Source organism: Scardinius erythrophthalmus (genome assembly GCF_964197995.2).
Source record: "Scardinius erythrophthalmus genome assembly, chromosome: 13".
Taxonomy (NCBI): domain Eukaryota; kingdom Metazoa; phylum Chordata; class Actinopteri; order Cypriniformes; family Leuciscidae; genus Scardinius; species Scardinius erythrophthalmus.
In genome coordinates this window covers 34349480-34373817 of record NC_138233.1, presented here as the reverse complement: position 1 = coordinate 34373817, position 24338 = coordinate 34349480, and the positions used below count along the sequence as shown (strand labels likewise).

The window sequence follows — 24338 nt, the reverse complement described above, 5'->3', positions numbered from 1 at the left end:
TGATGGCAAATATTTGATGTTTATTGAAGATACAGGGTAGCAACCTGGAGATGCAATATAAGAATAGGAATAATATATTTGATAATATATTTGATCATCCTATTACCTTTAAAAAAAATAATAACATAAAAATGTACTTCTTGTCACACAGTGGATGCAATAAAACAAAAATAAAAGGCTGGATCTAGTCGCAATCAGTACAATTGTAAAGAAAACAAACTCAGGACAACACTTCTCAGGATACTCACATAAAAAAAAAAAAACATGAGAAACAGAACAACCACTTATGGTACGCTGAGATCAGACCCCAAACAGAACAAACACAAGGCTAGATTTACAAAAGCAAACTAATCAAAGAAATGAGAAGCAGGTGTTACAACTCAATGAAAAACCCTGGAAATTCATGTTATGGGTAGGCAAGTGGAAGCAGTTTTGATACACTGTAATACATTTATTTGTGAAATGGAGTATTGTTGTGCCTATATGAAGCGGGAAAAAATGTGTGAATCATAAAAAAATGCATGATAAGAACTCTTATCAATTATAACTCATCTTCTCTCATCTTTGTCCTCCCAGGTGAATGTGTACAAAACAGAGCCAGCCTCCTGAAGCGGTTCACCCAGTCCGGTTCTGTCCTTTCAGGGGATGGCCCGGGTCCAGGATGGGCACACAGAGGAATATGACAGGTGCAGTCATTAATAATCCTCTTATGTCAAATGAGGCATCATAAAAGAGGCATTACCTTATCTCCACACACGCAGCGAGGAAACCTCGTCTACTCAACACTGAATCAAAATAATGGCACAAAGCATTGATGTTTTTATTATTGACCAGCTGTTATGTGAGATACTGAGAAAACACTCTGTATAAATGCAATTGCTGGTCCTTGTGCTGGGGTAGTTATGCAAATATTGGACAATAAAAAGCATGTTTACCATTCGTGTCACTGCAGAAATGAGATTCACTTCATGGATACTGGAGCACTCTGTTGTCTTGTTTCTCAGCTCTGTGATGTTAGAGGACAGTCAGGATGGCATGGACAGTGGTAGCCTGACTCCTGGCTCAACTCGACAGGTCTGCATCCAACGCCATCCAAGCCACGGCTTTGGTTTCATTGCCGGCAGCGAACGGCCTGTCGTTGTTCGCTCTGTCTCAGCGGGTAAGACATGTCTCTATGGGCCAGATGTCTGTTGTCCCCTGGCTCTGCTGTGCCAGCCAATCAGCTTCATCTCTTTTTAAAGGCTTTTGAGTTGTTCAGATTTTAGATGTCTTTAATCAAATGGGAATTCAGATACTTGAGGTGTATGATTATTTTTCTATTTGATGCCTTGATAAGATAAGTGTGAAAATCCACTGTAGGACAGGTTATTGCAACTGCCTTAGGAAAGAAGTGTGACTAATATGATTTTGTGATATATCAACATATATTTTAAGACGAGAAGCAGAAGACAAGAATGTTAGGGGTTTTAAAGTGCCCTTATTATGCTATTTTAAAGGTTCTTAATTTTGTTTTGGAGTCTCCAACATTAGGTTTACATGCATCCAAGATTTAATTGAATTTTCCTCATAATGTACATTGCACATCACCTCATTTCTCAAAGAGTCTGAAAACGGTTCATTCAAAGATCTCTCTAAACACCTCCTTACCGAAAGCTACTCTGCTCTGATTGGTCAGACAGCCCAGTCTGTTGTGATTGGTCTACTCTGCTCTGATTGGTCAGATGGCCCAGTGTGTTGTGATTGCTTTACTCTGTTCTGATTGGTCAGATGGCCCTGTCTGTTGTGATTGGTCTACTCTGCTCTGATTGGTAAGACGGCCCAGTCTGTTGTGATTGGTCTACTCTGTTCTGATTGGTCAGACGGCCCAGTCTGTTGTGATTGGTTTACTCTGTTCTGATTGGTCAGATGGCCCTGTCTGTTGTGATTGGTCTACCGCTTACAGAGCGTGTCGGAAACGAGTTGCCTAATACCATATCTGAATTTCAGCTCCAGAGGCGTCATTGATACAAACAATGGCGTCGGTTTTAACCTATCAATTCCAGAGTGAGTCATCCGTATGAAGTGCATGTAAAGTGGATTCACAGTGCTGAAAACAGCATATTTTCAACACGTTGACAACATGAATCAAACACTTCCAGACCTCAGCTTTTGAGTGAGGTCTACAAACTACAGCGTTTGAGGGCGGGTCAATGTAGACGTTGTCCGCGGGCAGCCAACCGGACTGACATTATGCAAATTTGTTTGATTGTACCATAGGTATGTAACAGGAAGTAAAACTGGAATTGCTGATGACTCATTTCAGCAGTTTAGAATCGATTCTTTCTTTTGGGAAACAATAACTTTATTTGTTGTGCACTTTGATCTTTAAAACTTTGCAGACCTTTTACATTCACAAACACCTAGTATTACACAATACATGAGAGGTAATATTCGAAAAAGCACAATAGGGGCACTTTAACTAATCAACTCTATCAGGCACTAAGTACGACACAAGTTTCTAACATGTCTCATTTACAGACGGACCATCAAGTGGCAAGCTTTACCCCGGAGATCAGATCCTAGCCATCAACCAGGAACTCGTGAGCGACGCGCCCCGGGAGAAAGTCATAGACCTTGTAAGGTAACACCCTTTACTGTCACCAGAGGGAAGGGCCTTGTCTGGACGCATGACTGTGCTTAATATAATTCTATTCCATGTGTCTCCATCAGATAAGAGACTTCATTTCAGATAAGACACTCTTTTTACATTCTGCAGCTCACTAGCCAAAATGTCTTTTTCTTCTGCAGGCGGTGCAAGGATTCGATTGTTCTCACTGTGCTTCAACCACAACAGGTAGTTAAGGACATTATGTCTTCTCCGATCAAAATTACATTAAATCAGTCCCTTTCAGTGCCATTGTCAAACTACTATGCCAATTTCAATATTGTCTGTACATTTTTACTGGAATTTAAAATTTAGGTGTAGCTTTGTGTACAAAAACACACCATTTGCTTTGTGCCAAAGTTACATTCTTATATAATTAGTGCATTGAGACTAAAGCTCAGTAGTGAAAATGTGAAATGTCTCTTTTAAGGCCCACATGATTTGTGTCAACATTCTCCAATGCCTTGAGCTCAGTGGAGCAAAGTACCAAGCCACAGCATTAACCATGCTGCCACATTGCATGCAGGTCGAGCGCTGTAGCAGCGTTTAAAAGTTTAAACAATTTTAACTTTGACCTGTTTGCTACTGAGCTTGCGGAGCCGAATCAAATCCTCAGCTGTTGACAAGAAAAAACTGATCCTTTGTGTATACAGCTCCAGTGGTACAACCAGACCATGATATTAAAACAGAATAATCAGCATATACAGTAAACACATTAGATATTCTATGCAAATTAATCAATGATAAAATTGCATTGAAGGCCTGAAGTATGGGCTTTTGCAGTCTAAGCGAATTCCCAAAATGTATTCAAAGATTTCGAATATACACTCCTAGATATAATTGTATTAATTTTTGTCTTGTTTTCCAGTAAAAAAAATGTCTTAAGTTTGCATGTTTTTTGTGTGTTTTTTTACTTGAGATGATTAAGAGAGAATAAGTTTGCAGAGAATATATCTTGAATTAGGTTTTTCTTATCCCAATTGCAATTTTTTGTCTAGTTTTAAGCATTACAAAAATGTGTAAAAAAAAAAGAAAAGAAAAACTATTTTCCAATGGGGATATATTACCAGAAACAAATCTTACATCTTACACAACTCGATTTCAAGTAAATATATAAGAATATTTTTGTTATGTTTAAAGCTTTTAACTCTAAATAACTTCAGTTTTCCTGTCTATTTCTTTCTTTCTTCCCACCCTCCCTTTGTCTTTCCTTAGTCACCTAAGTCTGCCTTCATAAGTGCAGCCAAGAAAGCTCGTCTGCGAACCAATCCCCCCAAAGTGCGCTTTTCTGAGCAAGTGTCCATCAGCGACCCAGACTCAGTATGTGCTGCTGCCTCTTGCTCACATCACACCCCAGTCACATCTGTGCTAACACAGCTTTCCTTATGTGCTGAAATGAGACCTGGATTGAGTTTGTCGAACGGTCTCAAGGTATTTTGTGACATGACTGTTCATGGTCTGTTTATGATTATAATTGTTATTATTTCCAAAGGCAAAGTGAATGTGTCCATCCCTAGTGTCTCCTTTTGAGAGTGACATGGCTGTCATTTCAGAGTTTAAATACTGAAGTGCGATTCCCTCCACATCTCATCTCATTTCATCAGACTGCAGGTTTATTACCCAGAGGGGCAATGCGGAAATCCCTCTCCTATTGTGCTTCCTTAATCTAGATGTGGTCCTCCATTTCGAAAAGCTAAAAGGATAAATTCAAAACGTTCACTTCTTCTGTGATTTCATCTTCAAGACTATATTAAAGTACATACATGAAAACACAGGGCTTGGAATTGGCTACGCATGGTTTGGTTGGAATGAAAGGGCTCTAGTTTTTTCTCTTTTTCATATTCGTAGGGTAGATTTGCAAAGATGTCAGTCGGGCAGATTTTGACAGATGTTCTTTTTATGAATTGCATATGCATCCTAGTTTGTTTGCTGAGATTTCTTTGAATTTACAGTAGACTGACTTGAACACAAATGCAACAGTATGGCAACTATGTAACTATGTTTCTGAATTGAAGCAATTCATGGCTATTGAAAGGAAATTCTAACAGCAGGTGCTTTGAATAATTGACCTATCGGTAAGCCCATTCCCTCTAATGCAGATGAGCCAATGGCAGTTGAGTATCATTTGCACGGGGACTGGAACTCGGACATCTTTAGGTTTCAGCGCCATAGAGAAACATTGGAAAATCCGAAGCTCTCATCGGTTTGATGGTGTTTATGCTACAAAAATGATAAAACTATGTGCCTGGGGTACTTGTAACACTGATTTCAGGTATCCCGAGAGGATGGGCATGTGTATTCATGTATTGAATCCCTGTACTGTTCACCAGCATGTTTCAAAAGTGTGATAAGATTTGCGTGAACGGACCAATTATCTGTGCAATACGACTAAAGCCCAGTTTATTTATAACAATGATGTGGGCGCAGTAACCTGGTTCCCTAAGGATTCAACCCCAATGAAGATGAAAACGTTCATTTTCTGGTTGCCATACTCTTATTAAGTTACAATTGAAGTTAGTCCAGTTAGTGAAGTTAGTGAGTCCATGTGTAACGTACAAACCTAAATAGCTAACTGTTCTCACATCATGTACAGTATAGGTCAAAAACACACAAACGAAGGTCTACAATTCAGTGCCTCTCTATATTAATTAAATGTATACTGATTAAATGTAAGTTAATTTAATCTTACCCTACATGAACAGTGTTGATCCTGGATGTTGTCATCTGCGACCGTGAGGACCGTAACATGAGGCTTCTCCCACTTGCATTGTGATGTCTAAACCCTCACTTCCAAATTAATCTTGTTATCAAACATTTTATTTTAAAATCTTATATATATCCCTCCATGGCATATCTGAGTCCCGCCTGAATGCTCCTTGACGAGAAGTGGTCCTTCTGTGTCTAAAATTGATCAAAAACACCTTGGGGCAATGTTTTCACACTGACGGCTGTCATTGTAAAACAGTTAGCAACTCTGTTTGTTTGTCCGAGTTAGCAACAGTAACTAAGAGGGGCAGGGCTTACTGATAGGTCAATTCCCTCTGGTTCCGATTGAGATGTTTAGGGTAACAGTTACGTGGAGGAAATTAGTGTCAGCTTCCTTTTAACAATTCCAGCCTACTAAACTAATAGAATAAGGTTGCATTGCATCTAAAGAAAGACTCAGCCTCCCCATAACCTTTAATGTTGTTACTAGACATTCATTCATTCGTAGCTTTTCATTAGCACTACAGCTGCCATCTCCTCTTGGTGAACATGGGTCGATAGCACCCATGTTAATGTCAATGTCCATGGATTATGTCCCATACAGTTTGATATCTGCCTTGTGAGCAAGGAAGAGTCAACACTACACCCTTGGGTGCTGGTCGCACCAATTTAATAAAGCGGACCGATGGGAGGGGTGTGCAGCTCTCCTGGAAGAAGAAACTTGCTGATCAGGCCTAGAGGGCCAAAATCGGTAAAGAGCAAACCACCCTCACCTGAGCCTCCTCTAATCATGTCAATCCATCTTGTGTGATCAGCAGGGGCCAGCAGGGCTTTCTCCATTAAAACTCGCCTGTCAGCATAGAGTACATAAGCAGTGTAAACGTTTTATTAAGGGGGTTAGGCTTAAAGACAAATGCCAACGTGGGACTTATTATTCATATCACATCATCTCACGCCGTAGCTAACGAGCAATTGATTGGGATTGTGCTGAATGTATGAAACGGAGTTAGCCAACCTGCTCACTTCACCACATGTCATAACATGGTCCCAAATGACATGCCAAATTGATGCTTGCTTATTTGTTTCCATTCTGTATTTGTTGTTTAAAGTGCCATTTTACACGTTTCCAGAAGCAAGCCTAAAGCCTTTGGGTAAAACAATTGCCAAACGTACTGAATCGATTATATAGAAACTTTGAATGAGGTCTGATACACCCATGAATGTCAGCATTTGATTACATGAAATCGTTATTGATACTCAGTGGAAGATCAGTGGACAGCTGATAGAAAGTAAACCTTATGTCTCACGTACTCCCACAACAACATGGAACGTGGTACAAATCAATATGACGCAGGTGTCGGGATGCTACTAAACTTAATGACCTCTCATTCTTCATACACAACTGCCTTCAAGGTTTCTCACTCACTTCAAGGTGCACTAAGTCATTTCCCCCCACTTTTTCTAAGTCGTATGCAAATATGATTCAAATGATAGTCACATCAGTGGCATAAAAATCAGAAAATACAATTCACTTGACTTCATTGTTATCTGGCACTTTACATCATAAGATAAATTAATATGGGTGACAGTTATGCATCTAAATAGGACATTTCTTTTTACAATTTACTGCATCTTCGGCGACAGCTGTCAAGATAACATCTAAAGTTGTTGTCTTTGGTTGTTCAGAAAGATTTATATTTATTCATTTAGCAAACATTCATGTGGAGTCTGGAAGTTTGTTCCACCACAGAAAGGAACGGTGAGACTAGGACGGGTGTGACATGGACCTTTTTGGGTTGATTTAAAAACCGGACCCATTGCTGTGTTCTGTATCACTGGCCAACAGAGCACTGCAGTAGTCCAGTCTTGAGATGACAAGAGTCTGCACAATAGCTGTGCAGCGTATTCAGCCATGTAGGGTCTGATTTTTCTACTCTAAAGAGGAAGGCGCCAAGCACTGAACCTTAAGGCTCTCTGTTAGTTGATGTGAATTAGAAACCCTCTCCAGGAAACTTTGAAGGCTCTGCCATGAGGTCAAACTCAGTACAGTGTACTTCTATTAATGCCCCGAGACATTTTAGTTCAGTGACACATGGATCTGGTGACTCAAAGACAGCATACCATTTCAGTTTAATGAGGATCGATGATTTGGAGTCGGTTCTGGTTTTGGCGATGACAGCATGGCTGTAGGCTTTAGAACCAGTAAAATGAATGAGCCAATTCAACATATACAAAAAATGACTTAGTGCACCTTTAACTTTTTATTGGATAGAAAGTAGATGCCTTGAAGATTTCCTCTTTTTGCTACAAATATATGCTGCAACTGAATTCAGTGTTTGTTTATAGAACATGGTTTCGTATTGGATATGGAATGGATGTGATACAACTAATGCTTAATTCTTAATGAGTAATAATGTGTATGTAGTTTTGGTCATATTTCCAATTCATTAAAAATTATTGCATAGGAGTTAGACAAAGATCTTCCCTTTAACCATTGTTTTAGACTTTAACTGAATGGAAAACCTTAAAGAAAAGCGTCTAAGTCCTCTCATGTGTTTCTATATTCTTTCTTTGACTCTTAGAAGATCCTTAGGATATTCTTTCCTTAATATCTCATCCAATGTTCACTGACTGCTTCTTCCTTCTTTCTCCCCTCTGTTTTTTTAGACCATGCTTAAAGACGAGTCTCTGCTTCTGATACCAAATGTGTTGAAGGTGTTTCTGGAAAATGGACAGATCAAATCCTTTACATTTGACAGCCGCACCACTGTTAGGGTGAGTGTTATGGGAAAACTGTTCCCTGTTACAAGAAACACAATGGGGGGAATTCACCTATGAATTTATTTTAATTTTGTTTGTTTATTTAATGCATGTTAATGAACATGCTAGATTGTAGTATTGCTAATTTACATCCATAGTCCCTGGGCAGGTATAACACAAACAAAGAAAATACATTGTTGTGCATGGAAGGCATTTGTACGTTTATGTTCATCTTCAATCCCCTGTCATGTTTCACACAAAACAAGACTCCCTAGAACAGATGCTAATGGTTAGTATGGCAACGCAGCATTCTATAACCGAACTGACACCAGCACATTTAAGTTTTAACTTGGTTTAGAAAATTCATTAGCCAACCTTATTACATTTCATTCTGAAAGCAAAAGAGGAAAAACATGTCAGCACTTTTCATTTGCAGAGCTGATCTTGTAAGATTGACATTTTCTTTTAAATCTACATAATATAGATTGTAGATTTAAAAAAAAAGGTGAATTGCATTTTTTCTAGGGGCTATAATCAATTGAAACATGTAAAACACAACTTTTACAATTACATCAGCATCAAAGGATCTATACATTTTTGAAAGTTCAAGCCAAACAGGAAACCTATATATCCGGTACTATCAATATCAAAGTACTGATAATGATGTAAATAAACAAGATTAAATGGCATTAAACCTAGTAAGTTTTTTGCCTTTCCTACATTTGTGGTTTCACAGCGAGGTTCACATTTTTCACAATCCTTCCCGAGATGATATCTTCAGCCTTTGGTCAATATCACCAAACAGATTATCTCAATCCTGGTGACAGACAGTACACAACACAGTAATCTGTCTATCTCCCATTGCGAGAGTTACTATCATCAAACACTAAGTATATAATGTATCACTTCACACTGGTCAGTACGCTCCAGACAAGCACGCATTTGAAGCACAGCATTTGCTTTAGTCACATGGAAACCTCATCAAATATTTGGAGTCTTTTCAGAAGTAAAGCCACTAGTCAGTAGAAACCCTCATGCATTTGTCTCCAGTGACAGATATTCTCAGAGCGGGGTACAGTGATTAAGAGTGCTGGTTTCAATGCTTTATCACTGATGGAAATGTCAAGCCCATCCTCCTGTAGTTTACACACTGCTGATGCCAATGCTTTCCACTATATTTACTTTGCATTGCATATCTGAGATATTGTAATATAGCAGAACTCATGATTTTAGCCTTAGGGGCTAATAACACCAACCAATCAAACCACTTTTCCCTTTTGCCACAGGATGTGATATCATCGCTGCAGGATCGCCTTTCTCTACGCTATATTGAGCATTTTGCTTTGGTGCTGGAGTCCGGTGGACTGGCCCAGAATCAGAGGCTGCATCTGCTCCAGGAAAACCAGCCACTGTCTCATGTGAGTAAATGCCACCCAAAAACCAATGACGGATGCATTACCTTCACTCTAAAGTTCAAAGGGTTTAAGAGAAATACTTAAATGTGTGGTACAAGGTACACTAGCTTCCTATGGCGAGTTGCAACAAACAACGCACGTAAAAAAAAAAAAAAACGTAATTTAAATTAATTTGCATTTAATGGTAATTAAATACCAGTGATCCATGGTACGCAGCATGATTTGAAAATATTCCAAAGAGCATCTTGTTGCTCAATTCAAATGCTCAGTTGCTAATTCCATTGTTCCGTATTCACTGGTTTTGAATCATGGATTTTATTTTGAGTGTGGTCTCAGACTTATGGATGTCGTCAAATATAAATATACAGTGCAACTGTTTTGTCATTAAGAACTATGAAAACCTAAATTACGTGACGCTGAATTAAATTTGATATGGCTGCCAGCAGCACATAACCTTACTTGCATAAGGAATGGAATGTGACAATTTAGAACTGGAATGTTTGTTAGTGCTATTGATACTTTGCACGTGACGTCAGTTGTATTGGCTGGCGGGCAAGAACGTCATTCTCTAGCAACGAAATCCAGTAAACTAATCAGTTTTAATATACAAAAGTTGGTGTTTTGAGGTGTACACGACATGTCAGATAGTTGTTGTGTGATTGGATGCACTAACCGCGTTTGTTGCCCGCCAGATATCATGTGACTGCAAAGTATCAATATTTTAAAGGTGAATTCTATAATAAATTCTGAATTCTCATTTTCCTCTATATTTTCAGGTAGTTCACAGGACCTACTTCCAAGGAATGAAGTGTCTTTTCCGCATTTGCTTCTTCCCAAAGGACCCTGCTGACTTACTGAGGAGAGACCCCGCAGCATTTGAGTACCTCTACATACAGGTGGATTTAGTCATGAGTCAAACTAATGTTCACATTAGGTAGTCTGGTATTAGTATAAAGCCTTTTGATCTATTGTTTGTTCTGAATTCCCACAGAGCCGCAATGACGTCATTAAAGAGCGATATGGAATGGATTGGAAGTCCGACGTTACACTTAGGTTGGCAGCCCTTCACATCTACATCACTGTGTCCATGGCGAGACCCAATCAGAAGATTTCTCTAAAGCACGTCGAGTAAGTCTTAAAGCATGCATGAATTTTGAATAATGACAGAATCTTCGTGTGAACAGGACTTTAGCCTTCTTTTTCCACAGAAACACACATGTTGTAACCATAGGCAACATATACAACATAGGCAACATATATTCATTTTCTGGATATTTGGGGATATTTTATTTAATTAATCAATCAACGATACTATTGATCAGCATTACCAAACGTGGACGTTCCACTAGAAACAAACATTGATGTATTGTTTTAATTTATTACTGTGAAGCTGTTTTGATACAATCTATGTTGTGAAAAGCGCTATATAAATAAACTTGACTTGACTTGATATACGTTTATACCGAAAATAAGCTGTTATCCACCAGTGGCAGATGACGCTGATAAAACCATCAAAGTGTACTATAAGGTCTTGTAGCTGGTTGCATGCTTTAAACCTGCCTAATTTTCTTTAGGAAAGAATGGGGTTTGGAACCTTTCCTTCCTTTGACTCTGTTGCCAACCGTCAAGGAGAAAAACGTCTGCAAGACTCTCTCACAGCTGTTGAAGACATATCAGCATCCTCCACCAGCTGGTAACAAGGTATATCTGGTTACTAAGAATATTTGGGTCAAATAAATCTTAAATAGAATGCTTTCTTTTCAAATGTGACTTAAGAAACCATTTATGTCATCTAATGCAGAATATAGGTTTTTTTTTGTGTATTTGTGTAAATTTTATGACCTAAGAGCATATCTGAAATGTGTAATATTGGAATAGAGATATGCTGTGTTCAATTAATTTCTACATACTGATCATTTATAGCCATCGCACACCTTATAGCAGCGAAACATTGCCATCTGCTGGCTAGAATATCACCCTCTGTGCACTTGCGCAACTCACCAGCTTTATTTTCTCTTCATCCATGCAGGTTTCTTCTCTTCAAGGAAAACTACAGTATATGCGTGTCTTGAATGATCTCCCGCCATTTGGAGGCTTCTTGTTTCACACAGTTGGCTTGGTAACATGAATCTGACATAGCTTCTCAACCAATAATCAAAAATATACAAATAATCTTTACATTTTTGCACTGATTTTAAAGATTTACAAAAATGTTTTAATATCTCAATAGATTAAAAAAAAAAAATCTGATTGTTTTCTTTTTCTATTGAAAGGATGAGAAGCAGTCAGCCACTACATTGTTGGTTGGCCCGAGACACGGTATCAGTCATGTAATTGACCTGAAGAACAACCTAACAACTGTTTTAGCAGAGTTCAGCCGCGTGGCCAAAGTCCAGCTCTTTAGAGAGCATCACGGGGTAGCCCGTGTTGAAGTTGTTATTCTGGAAGCAAAGGTGTGGAAAAAAAAATGCAAATGAAAAAAGCTGAATGAATTTATATTATAGTTTTAACCCTATGGTGTGTGTGTGTGTGTGTGTGTGTGTGTGTGTGTGTGTGTATGTGTGTGTGTGTGAGAGAGAGAGAGAGAGAAACAGTATTGCAATATATAACATTCTTAAATGTAATACTATACTAATATATGTTTCCATACTAATTATTGTAGCCTTTGGTCTTGTTAATGGAGTGGCCAGATGCATCAAACTTTGCCTGTTTGATCTCTGGCTATTACAAGCTATTTGTGGACCCTAAAAGGACAATCTACTGCAGGATACCTGGTCAGCCTTATATGATCAAGGCAGGTATGTTAAAAATGTTATTGTTGCAATTTCATTAAAATATATATATATATATATAAAAAAGTCATTGCATTTCATTTTCTGAAAGTGCATTTGCTTTGCTTTCATCTTTCAATGACAAGAGGAACTAAAATATGTTGTATTACATATGCAGCTTGGGACATTTCAAAGCAAAATATATGTAATAATGATGAGAACATGTCCATGGTGGTATCTAAAATATATGCTGGTCATTAAGTTGTTTCTAATAGTGAGAAAAATCAATCAATAAATCATGACATGAATTCATCAGATTTCTTCCAAAAGGAATTTCTGATTATTTTAAGGATTTATCATGGCTATCATTCATAATTCCAGCTTGACCTCTCCATCGTCTTGAGCTCTCCATCTTCATCTTGTGTCAGTTTATGTGCGTGTGGCGGAAATTCTGATCTAGATAAATTCATATATCTGAAAGTTCAGTATATATTGTATTGTATCACAAAACCATGTATTGGATGTTGGCGTCTCCTGTGGTCTGCCAATGAGAAAGATCACAGCATACCATCACATCCCCAAGGCTTTTTTTCCATCTCTGAGAACTCAACAGATTCACGTTTGTCATCTGGACTCATTCACATCCATCATGTTTTCTACTCGTTCAACCACTCAGACAGTTCTGTCCTTTAGATTCCAGAAGCTCCCATGCCCAATTCCGCTCTGGAGCCACTGTGTTAAGTGGGAGTCGTCGCGAAGAGAGAGAGGGGGCGTCCAGAGAGGCAACACAGAAGACATCAGCATCACCCATATCTCAGCACCTTGGCCTGTGTCACATCCATTTAAAAGAGCAACAACAGATGCAAGACCTTCAGATACAAGCAGAGCAGGAGCTTGACATTAATGAGAACCTTATCTCACAGGTACAGAGTCGCTCACGCACAAAGTCTGACCCCACTCTAAAGAGCACTGAATCTGTGGCTGAACAAGATGGTCCCACTGGTGACAGTTCAAGCTTCAGGAGCAGAGCGAAAACAATGGAGCCTACTCAGAGGTTTTTCTGTGACTCCTGCAAGGCAAAACTCCAAGCTGAAGGTTTGATTTCGGACACTGGGGAGGCTGGAAGACTCATTTTGCAGCAGTGCAAAAATGCATGTGCTTCTCGTGAAGGAGCTGCTGTTGATCTCATTGCCTTACCACTACCTGGGAATGAGGAAGATGAAGAGCTGGATGATGGAGGAGGAAAGTTGCAGCCTCCCCCTCCTGGCATAGCAGCTCCACCCCCAGGGTTTCGTGATAACAGCTCTGACGAAGATGACCCGAAAAAGGGGCGGAAAGGAATCAAAGCCTCTGCTGCTGTGGCAGAGGGTCAAGAGGAAGTTCCTGTAACACTGATTGACAATGTGACCACTAGGACAGTTCAAGACCATGCTCAGGAGTTAGATGATGCATTAGTATCCACCCTCCAGGCACTGGAAGCACTAGCTGCATCGGAGGATTACCCACACCATCACCAGCAGACACCACAGACAGCAGGTGGACATATGTACTTTTAAAAGTGCAGGTTATTTACCATGTCTATGAGTAAATTAAACTTTTGAAAGTCAAGCAAATTTTAAATCATAAGTATTCATTTAAAATTAGTGGTTTGTGCACTTTTTGATAAATTATCTTCAAATTATAGTAGCCTGAAATTATCTTGGAATTATAGTAGCCTGACATATGAAGCTAGACCGTCCCAAAACAAGCGTCAATGCAGTGTTAACTACTCCTCAACAACATTTACAACATTTTTAGATTAGTTTAATATTTAATTTTGTTAGAACAACAGTATATTGTCTCTGTAATTTTGCTTACCTGAAGTGACAAGAGCTTACGTGATTTCTTACGAGCATGGTTGTGTTTTGTTTCTGTTCCCTTACAGGGTTGATTGTGCTTGCTGCCATAACCCCTGAATCATCCCTAGACTCTGGACATGAGACAAATTCATCAGAGCTAACTGATGTGTCTGAGATGGTGTCTGCCATGAAGCAGCATCAGAACCAGGCATATCTATTTGCCCACCACATCAACAAAGAGCGACTTTTCAGTCGACGAGACTTCCCCTTGTCAATCCCTGGCTGTACAACACAAGCAATTGGGGGAGGGGCTTTTTCAATGAGTCAGATCCGTGGCGGGTGTCCACCAAAGCCTGTGATCTTAAGTAAGACTGTGCCCTTGAAAGTTTGTCCCAGTCAAGAAATTAGTCCCTCTGACAACTCTGTGGAGCAGGGGAAGAGCCATGAAACAAAAAGTGAGAAGGATATAGAAAAATCAGAAAAAGGCCCTGTAAAAGAGTGTTTGGAAGAGTCTGAACAACAGGCATCTGAAGAACTAAAAGCATCAGAACAAGTTTGTGCTCCCCAAGTCAACACAGATCAATTGCCTCTTGCTGATAAAGAACAACCAAGCTCTATTACCTCAGAAGGTGTCCAGGAAAAAGACTCTGGTACAGTTACCCTAGAAACTACCAGTATAGCCTTACCGGTTCTCTTGCCTGTGGATAGAACTGCATCTGCAAAAATTTGTTCAACAAATATGTGCCAAGATGCCGAGAATGCCTCAAGTGAGACCACGAAGCCTTCAATTTCAAAGGGCCTTCTGCCAGCTTCTGACTTGTTCTGCACATGTCCAGTACGACCAGAGCCTGGGCCACAGGTGCGTCTAAAAGATCCACAGGCCCCAAAAGTGGTAGTGTTTCACTCGTCTCCCACAGATGATGAGCGTCTCCGTGCCAAAGGACTTCAGTTAGCTAGCAACAAAGAGAACACAACGAAAACATCTGATGCAAGCTTGGTGAAGCCCAGCACCCTGCCTCCAACTAAGTACTCACCAGTTATGCCTGTTAAAGCAGAACAGAAAGAGATGTCAGAGGCAAAGGCAGAGAACTCCCAGAGTAAAGTCCCTGTTGAACCACAGAAAACCCCTAAAAGTGTGCCTGTTCTGGTAGACCCAACACACGTCTTAGGTTGTGTGGAAAAGGGTGCAACTATCCCAGGAGCCGAGTACAAGAAACAGGCAAATAACAAAGCCAAATCCCAGCGTACTCCATTCCTGAGTTTTAGGAACTTAATTTCAGCCACTTTCCCAGCACGTTTGCGCAGAGAGACAGATGAGCGTCGTGCACAGCTTCAAAAAGTCAGGCAGTACGAGCTAGAGTTCCTGGAGGAGCTTCTAAAACCTAAAACATCACAAGGAGAGTTCATTCCACAGGGATCCTCTCCTGTTCCATCATTTACCCCTTGTGCCTGCCAACTGCGCACAAGTCCTGTACAGAAAGTTCCTGGGATCTCAAGAGAACAGCGACGCAGCTGCGATTGTAAGAGAATGTGCCGTGGAATGCGTCTCCCAGATACAGCGGTTGGTTCTGCAACTGATCAGAGAGGAAGAGAGAGGGCAATCTCTAAAACACCCCCAGCAATTCCGAAGTCTCCACATGCTCAAGGAGAATTACGGAAACCTCAAACTTTGGAAATCAAAACCACTCGAATCCGCTCCACAAGCCTTGAGTCTAGGGAACCTAGAGATACACCTACATCATGCTTGCCTACTTGCACCACCCATTCAGAATGCATGAGTGCGCCGCAATATAAAAAGCTACAAAGAAGATATAGTATAGGGGAGATTGATAATAATGACAGCACTCCCCTGTATGCTGAGGTTAAAACTACAAAAGCAAAGAGCCTTGAGAAAGAAATGGAAAGAGTGAGGGCCACTGGACTTAGACTTCCAACTCCAGTGGAGCCTTTACATACTAAAGATGGGGATGCAAAGAAAAAAGGGATATTTTTTATTCAGGGAGAAGAGCTAATTCAGGAAAGTCGTGAGGGTACTGCTGAGGTTCTAGGGTTGCCAAGCGAGGATACTGAGGACAGAGAAAAATGTTGCTCTTTCTGCTTCTGTTATCGCAAATGTGAAGCTGCTGATGAGAGCAGTGAAAAAGATGAACTGTCTTATTCCATCCCCTTGCAGGTATTGCCTGGAATGCATCTAGATTCAAGGGCAATGCCAGTAGTCAGCAAAACTCTTCAGGTACTTCATGCAGAGGATTGCAGTGGTGAAGAGGAGGAGGAGGTGGAGGAGGAGGAGGAGGAGGAGGAAGAAGAGGAGCCACAAACACAGAGGATTGATCTGAGGGCCTGCGGGAACCTGGAAACTAGCTTGGCAAGAGTACAATCCTTGCAGGGCAAAATATTCTCGCTACCTGATGGATTCCTAAACGCACAACTTGATGCCAATGAGCTGCTCTCAATTTTAAGGCAGTGTGCCATTAGTCCCCAAATAGAGGGGGAACCTCGTATCCCCCCTGCAAGACTGGCAGAGTACAAGCAAGAACTTGCAGTCCGTTTTAAAGAGTTCAGGGCATCATGTAGACGAGTGGCAAGTGTTGAGAAAAGTCCCTCACGAATGCTAAGTGCCGTCACAGCTAGCTTCCAGGTGCTGTGTAACCTTACTCATACATTCATTCGGTTGGTCAGGAGTGTACGATCTGAAACTCAAAAACTACAGCTTTTACGTAAGGTAGAGGAGGTAGCTGTCAACTACACCCTTCTTCTTCGGGCTGCTGAAGAGGCAATGGGACATTCTAGTAGCCTCCCTAATAAGAGTACAAGTCCTCAGCTCCATACATCCACTAACATGGGCTCTCTTAATCGCTCTATCAAAACCTTGCCCAGCAAGTAATGACTCATTTACACGAGATTGTGGGGCAGGCCGGAAAGACAGCTGCTCAACACTCTGGCAGTAATGTCTTCGGGTCATTCATTGGTTTACATTTTTACTCGCCTTTATTTTCACTGCCTGCTAAATTCCATAACTGCATAACTATCTACTGTTATATGTTTATGAAGATTGTGCCAACTTGTACTCACAAAGTATCTTTGACATTATATGTGCACAGAATTAAAAAAAAAAAAAAAAGGACAACTGATCCTGTGCATTATGGGTGATCAACAGGGCTGTTCACTCTCATGTCCTTAGAGAAAGGGTACTGTGAAATGGACTTAGTTTTTGTATGTTTAGTTGTTCCTATATCTAAATCACAAAATGACCTTGGGAAGGGCTGGTGGGGATAGGGCCTTAGATATTTTGTGTCCTAAGAATGGTTTCTATAATATATTATGGGAAAAATTATATTATCATTATTGCAATTACAATTACTGTAGACATTATAGCTACATAATCTAAAAACATAAAATCACAGAAAAAAGTAATGGTAACAGATTTTGTAAATTAGATAGAGAGAGAAATGGTAATTTGGTAATGTGCTTGCTTTTCAGTTTTGTTTGTTGTGACATGAAATACTCCCTTTTCACAATATCATATTCACAATGTCTGGATTTGTATCTCTGCAAGGGTCTGAATTGACACTTTTTTAATGAATATTTATGAACACAAGAGCCCACTAACAAGATAGAGGAAGGAAACACCTGCCCAGGGTAGACAATGTAGCAAATTCAAATTCACCAGAATATTAATTGAATGGATACAATGGTTGATCTATGACCAAAATGAAAAAGGGCGCTCCTGTTTTCTAATGCACAGAAAATAAATAAATAAATAATTTTTCACTCTCACACCCACATAGTCATCCAGCTCCATACCTTATACATGTAGAGACAAAACGTGGCATATTTTTTTGTATTGGGGGAGTGGGCTGGGTTCTTAATAGCCTCATAATTTTTTGAAATCACTAAGCAAATGCTTGCGTATATAAATTAAAACATTTTTTTTTTCACATATAGCCTATATAAGTACACAAATAACCAATGTTTCACAATATTTTTTGAATATTGCTTTAATGTTTTTCTTCTCTCCCATAATTTGAAATGTCTTATTGTAGGAAACTTTATTTTTTAATTTTCATGTGATGTCATTCATTGTGCACTCCTGAGAACATAATCCCTCCACCCTCACCTACCCACACACACACCCACACAGAATAGTTTTATATGTATTTTAATAAAACCAACTGCTGTCTTATGTCTGAAAACTTTTCTGTCTCCTCTTCCAATCTAGGAATGGTTAAACTGTGGTCTTATAATCCATATAAGGCTCTACTTTGAAGTTTAAACAATTAACATCTCATTGTTTTTGGTGTCTTGCATGTTATCCCTTCTTTAAAATAGAATTTAAATGAAGTGGGCTCTGTCAAGCCAGCACCTGAAAGACTGTTTAATGCTAGATTTAGATTAACTTGTATCATTAAACGGTCAACAATAGTACAGATAGAATGTTTTACAATATTTCCATATAAAAGTATAAATTATTATATGCTCAACTTAACAAAAAAATATTGTAAGGATCATATTTGTGAAGCTTAAAATCATTTTTGAAAATACCTAACATTGCATATATTTATCAAAATATTTTTTTTAGAAAAGAGAAATCACAACATGTATCTTATGATTTATAGAATTATATACCTGAGACAAATTAATAGTAACTATATTTTAGAGTATAATAAAGCACGGAACCTGTTTATTTTTATAAAATACATTACAGTAAACAATATCATCATGTTTATACATGTTTTTATTTTTTAAACATATTTTCTGTCAAAGACAAGTTGCATTGCCAAAATGAGATTTGTCACTATGCTTCATTTTTGTTGTATGTGGTCATATTCAGTTCTTTGAGTTCTTGTCAGTGTTTTTGCTTCACTGTGGTCTTTTTGTGTGTAAGGTCATGTTTAAAGCAATAAAGAGTATTAAAAGTAAAATTTTCAGCATAGTTTTGGCTATGAATCCACTGGTTGAGTTCATAATGTGCGTTCTGAAAAAATATTATTAATATATTGATATTGACTTACACCCTTATCGGTAACACTATAAAAAGTATACTGCAGCAAAGCACTAATCATTTGCAAACTATTATAGTTAATTCATAGTTTATAATTTGTAGTTTGTACATTGTTATTACATTATGCATAGTAGGGCTGACCTCGACTAAAGATTTTTCTAGTCGACTAGTAGTTGTTCATTTAAGCCATTAGTCGACTAATTGCACGATTATAATAATTTAATAACTTAAATATATACTGAGGAGAATACTAAACCTAGCCTGGATGCCAGCCGAACTTAGCCCCACCCACAACATTTGAGGTTGGGAAGTTCGGTCTGGACTTGATCCGTTGTGGAGCAACTATGCTCGAACCAGAGCTGTTTGGATCAATCAAATTGTCAGGGCGGGCTTTATACGATGATAGACAGATGGTCAACAGTAACGTAATCATCCACGTCACCAAAGAGCGCTTGGGTTGAATTCGTTTACAACAAAGATGGCTGCTGCTGGAGAATTGAGATGTGTAGATTCCGCCATCGCATCTGTTATAGAAGATATCGACAGCGCATTCATTTTAAAAGAGGAACAGAGAAACCCAATCAAGGCATTTGTCGATCCAATTGAGGGCAGAGGCATTTTCCCTCCTGGTGTGGTTGAAACACGCCCCATAATCACAGCCCAATGGAGCAGTATCAGACTCATATTCTGACTAGAGTATGACGGCGTCAGGCTATACTAAACCATAATGAGCGTTTAAAATATATAGGCGTTATATAGCCTATTCCGCACTCAAGCGCACACATAAAACTTGCCGCAAAGCACCGGGAAAAGTAATGATAATGAATGAGTCGGAAAAAATAGCAAGGAGACATTTGAATTATTAATAAATTCATTTTTCTGTGTCAGTGTTGGCTGAAAAGATGAAGTTGATGATGCTGACTCGTCATCTCTGAAGTAGTGAACGCGCCTATACAGAGAAATATATCTTTCATACGTAACACAAAGCAGAGTTTCTTTTCGTTTAGAATTGGTTGATTTAAAAGTAGACATTTCAAGCTTTCTATAGATATATTTCCCACGTCTGTGAGGCAAGTAGCCTATACGCTGAGTTTCGGTTCATTTATGTGATGTCCTCCAGTTCACAGAGACCAAGACGTTAGGAAGCACATCCTGTTTGGTTCCATTATTTGACAAAGGCACTGCGTTTTCTTGTTGTTGTGAGGTTAAGTAGACCCTTTTCTAATGATGTGTTACTCTTATCTGTATGACCAAAAATGATAGAGTATTTTAAGTTGTTTTCTCTGGGAAAGTGATCGCGCCGACAGCTTCATATCATGAAGCCTGTTATACTTCAGCTTCCACACTCCACACAAACACTTGGATATGCGCCTAATAATAGCACACATTTATCTAGGTTAACGTTAGAGTGAACAGCCATGTAAAGATTCTACTTAAATGTTTCAAATGATAAGCTATATTTGAGGTTGATGGATGATATGCAAACATTTGGTTGTCCTGCCCGACACACTGCCGTTACGATCTGTTCCTCACAGACTGTGTGACTTTGCAGCAAGGTTTTTTTTTTTTTTGACTAATAAAATAACCAGCTAATAAAATTTTGGTCGACAAAGCCTCTTCTAGTCTAGCCTCTTGCACTGCAGCTAATGAAACCAAATGCAAATAGAAAAATAACCAGCAAATTAAGAAAACTTCTTTATCAGGTTTGACAAAACCTGCTGTAAATGATTACCCTGGTAATCCAGAGTTCTCGCGAGAGCACAAGTTGAATTTGCTCAGCGAGTTACTCTGGTGTCGAGTAATAATGCTCATTAAATATGCCCCTCGATCTGAGCTGCACCAATCACATTGGGTTATCTGATATAGGCGGGCCAGAGGCGAGCTAAACAGATGACGACAGCGCTGTGACGGCGAAGTCATTAGTAAACATTGCAAGATGGCTATGGATGAACACCAGTTGTTTTAAATGGCTTTGGCCGCTACAATGAACGAGTTCGACTTGGCTTTTTATCTAAAAGAGGAACAGAAGACGCCGCTTGAGTCGTTCCTTTGCAAGATGGTAGCTCTGCTGGTGGCTAAGGTATGGGGTTTATTGTTGTGATTAGTTGTAGTGTTATCCAATTGCGTGCAGTGAGATTTTCAAATGCATGCTTGGTGCCACCCCTCGAGCTTGCCGATTTTCATTAGTCGATGCCAGACCATTAATCTTTTAGATTTAGGTCTGGATTTCCAGGCTAGTAAATACTCACAACTCAACCAAATACAGAAACGCACTGCAAATTCTCACAACTCAACCAAATACAGAAATGCACTGCAAATACTCACAACTTCACCAATACAGAAACACACTGCAAATACTCACAACGCATCAAATATAGAAATGCACTGCAAATACTCATAACTCAACCAATACAGAAACACACTGCAAATACTCACAATGCAACCAAATACAGAAATGCAGTGCAAATACTCAAACGCAAACAAATACAGAACCGCATTACAAATACTCACAACGCAACCAAATACACAACCGCACTACAAATACTCACAACGCAACCAAATACAGAAATGCACTGCAAATACTCACAACACAACCAAATATAGAAACGCACTGCAAATACTCATAACGCAACCAAATATTGAAATGCAATGCAAATACTCACAACGCAAACAAATACAGAAACGCACTGCAAATACTCACAACGCAACCAAATACAGAAATGCAATGCAAATACTCACAACGCAACCAAATACAGAACCGCACTACAAATACTCACAACGCAACGCAACCAAATACAGAACCGCACTACAAATACTCACAACGCAACCAAATACAGAACCACACTGCAAATACTCACAACACAACCAAATACAGAAGCGCGCAGAAAATACTTACAACGCAACCAAATACAGAAACGTGCAGAAAATACTCACAACGCATTCACAAAGCAACCAAATACAGAAATGCACTGCAAATACTCACAATGCAACCAAATACAGAAACACACTGCAAATACTCACAACGCAACCAAATACAGAAATGCAATGCAAATACTCACAACACAACCAAATACAGAACCGTACTACAAATACTTACAACGCAACCAAATGCAAAATCGCACTACAAATACTCACAAAGCAACCAAATACAGAAATGCACTGCAAATACTCACAACACAACCAAATACAGAAGCGTGCAGAAAATACTTACAACGCAACCAAATACAGAAACGTGCAGAAAATACTCACAACGCATTCACAATGCAACCAAATATAGAAATGCACTGCAAATACTCACAACACAACCAAATATAGAAACGCACTGCAAATACTCACACGCAACCAAATACAGAAATGTACTGCAAGTACTCACAACTCTACCAAATACAGAAACGCACTGCAAATATTCATAACTCAACCAATACAGAAACACACTGCAATCACAACGCAACCAAATACAGAAATGCAATGCAAATAGCTACTCACAACGCAACCAAATACAGAAACACGCTCAAAATACTCACAACACAACCAAATGCAGAAATGCACTGCAAATACTCCTAACACAACCAAATACAGAAAAATGCTTTAAATACTCACAACACAACCAAATACAGAAACATGCTCCAAATACTCACTACACAACCAAATACAGAAACACACTGCAAATACTCACAACGCAACCAAATACGGAAACATGCTTGTTTAAATACTCACAAAACAACCAAACAGAAACATGCTACAAATACTCACAACACAACCAAATACAGAAACACACTGCAAATACTCACAACGCAACCAAATACAGAAACACACTGCAAATACTCAAAACGCACAAACAATCAGGATGTTAAAATAAACAAAAAAACTCACCTTTCAGGTCATCAACACCACCACCGACGAGTAAACAATAAGCAGTCCCAGCCAGGTTTGTCACTTGAGGTCCCCTTGAAACATTTCTGTGGTATTTGCGGTATTTCTGTATTTGGTTGCTTTGTGAGTATTTGCAGTACATGTGTTGTTACAGTTTTTTACAATTGCTATGACAATTTTTTCAATACTTTTAACAAATTTCCTAAACTCTTAACGCACCAACACACCTAAAACACACAATTGGCAAAACGGTTAATTTCATGCTCAAAATCACACATTGTAAACTAAACTCCAAAACAAATTTTCAAAATACAATAATACACTAACACAATACACAATGTCTAACAAAACACTGCAAACATGTTTCAAAATCAAATCATTATTCAAAACACTAACACATGTTCTCTTCCAACAGGAACATTTAGTCAATCATAATGCAAAAAAACAAAACAAAAAAACACTAGCATCAGCTGAAATTACAGAAACTGCATTATTTTATGTGTCAGGTCTGCCCTTATACAATAGACAGTATATTGTATTGATCATAGATTGTGCAGCAGAAATTCAATACAACAAAATAAATTACTTTTCTTAGAGTGGCTTTATAGAATGTATGGTTTATGAAAAAAGAAGACAGAGACTGAATTGCTGCAGTAACGGCTTTAGTTGCAACAGGACATTTCTGCAAGATAACAAAAATATGCAATATAGCTGCCATTTACAGTATTACTGTATGTGAAAATACAAAATATATAAACAGAAAAGGCCATCTTCTAATCTGCTCGGTCTTCTGCATTTGTCCACATGTTCTCATCCACATCAGACCTGATATCTTGCCTGGCAAGGCATCTTGGGAAGAATCTTTTGGCTTGCCTTATCCTGGCAGTGTTCAGCTGTGATGTCTTGGTATGCAGCATCTTTTGCATACAGGAGGGACATTTGGTCCTGTGGACTATGGTCAAAATCCTTTCATCTCCAGGCTGAGAAAACTCCTCAATGGAGTTGAGGAAAGGGAAGTAAGGGGCAAGGAAAATGGACATCATCCTCTGATGGGCGTCAAACCAGGCTGTGACTGCACGGGAATGGTGGAATGCCACATTGTCCCATATTTGCATAACTTCAATCAGCTGTTTCTCACCAGCAATGGAATAATGTGAAAATACAAAATATACAAACAGAAAAAGCACCAGAAGAATAAAAAAAAAAAAAGACAAAAAAAAAAGAGTCGTCTTCTAATTATCTATTTGCATAATTCAATCAGCTGTTTCTCAGTAACAATAGAATAAAATACAGGGGATATATTTGTGTTTCAGTTCACAATATAAGCAG

At 39.0% G+C, this 24338-nt stretch overlaps 1 protein-coding gene across 1 annotated transcript; it reads left to right on the top strand.

Moving 5' to 3' along the window:
* Positions 1-645: 645 nt before the first annotated feature.
* Positions 646-17018, top strand: frmpd3 (FERM and PDZ domain containing 3; the record flags this gene model as incomplete). Its single annotated transcript, XM_081382527.1, has 15 exons — positions 646-686; positions 1005-1159; positions 2518-2620; positions 2788-2833; positions 3860-3964; positions 8018-8125; positions 9397-9528; positions 10302-10421; positions 10517-10653; positions 11100-11226; positions 11555-11644; positions 11799-11978; positions 12188-12323; positions 12990-13832; positions 14221-17018. 15 exons carry the CDS (start codon positions 646-648, stop codon positions 17016-17018), a joined length of 5121 nt encoding a protein of 1706 aa, XP_081238653.1.
* Between the last annotated feature and the right edge of the window lie 7320 nt (positions 17019-24338).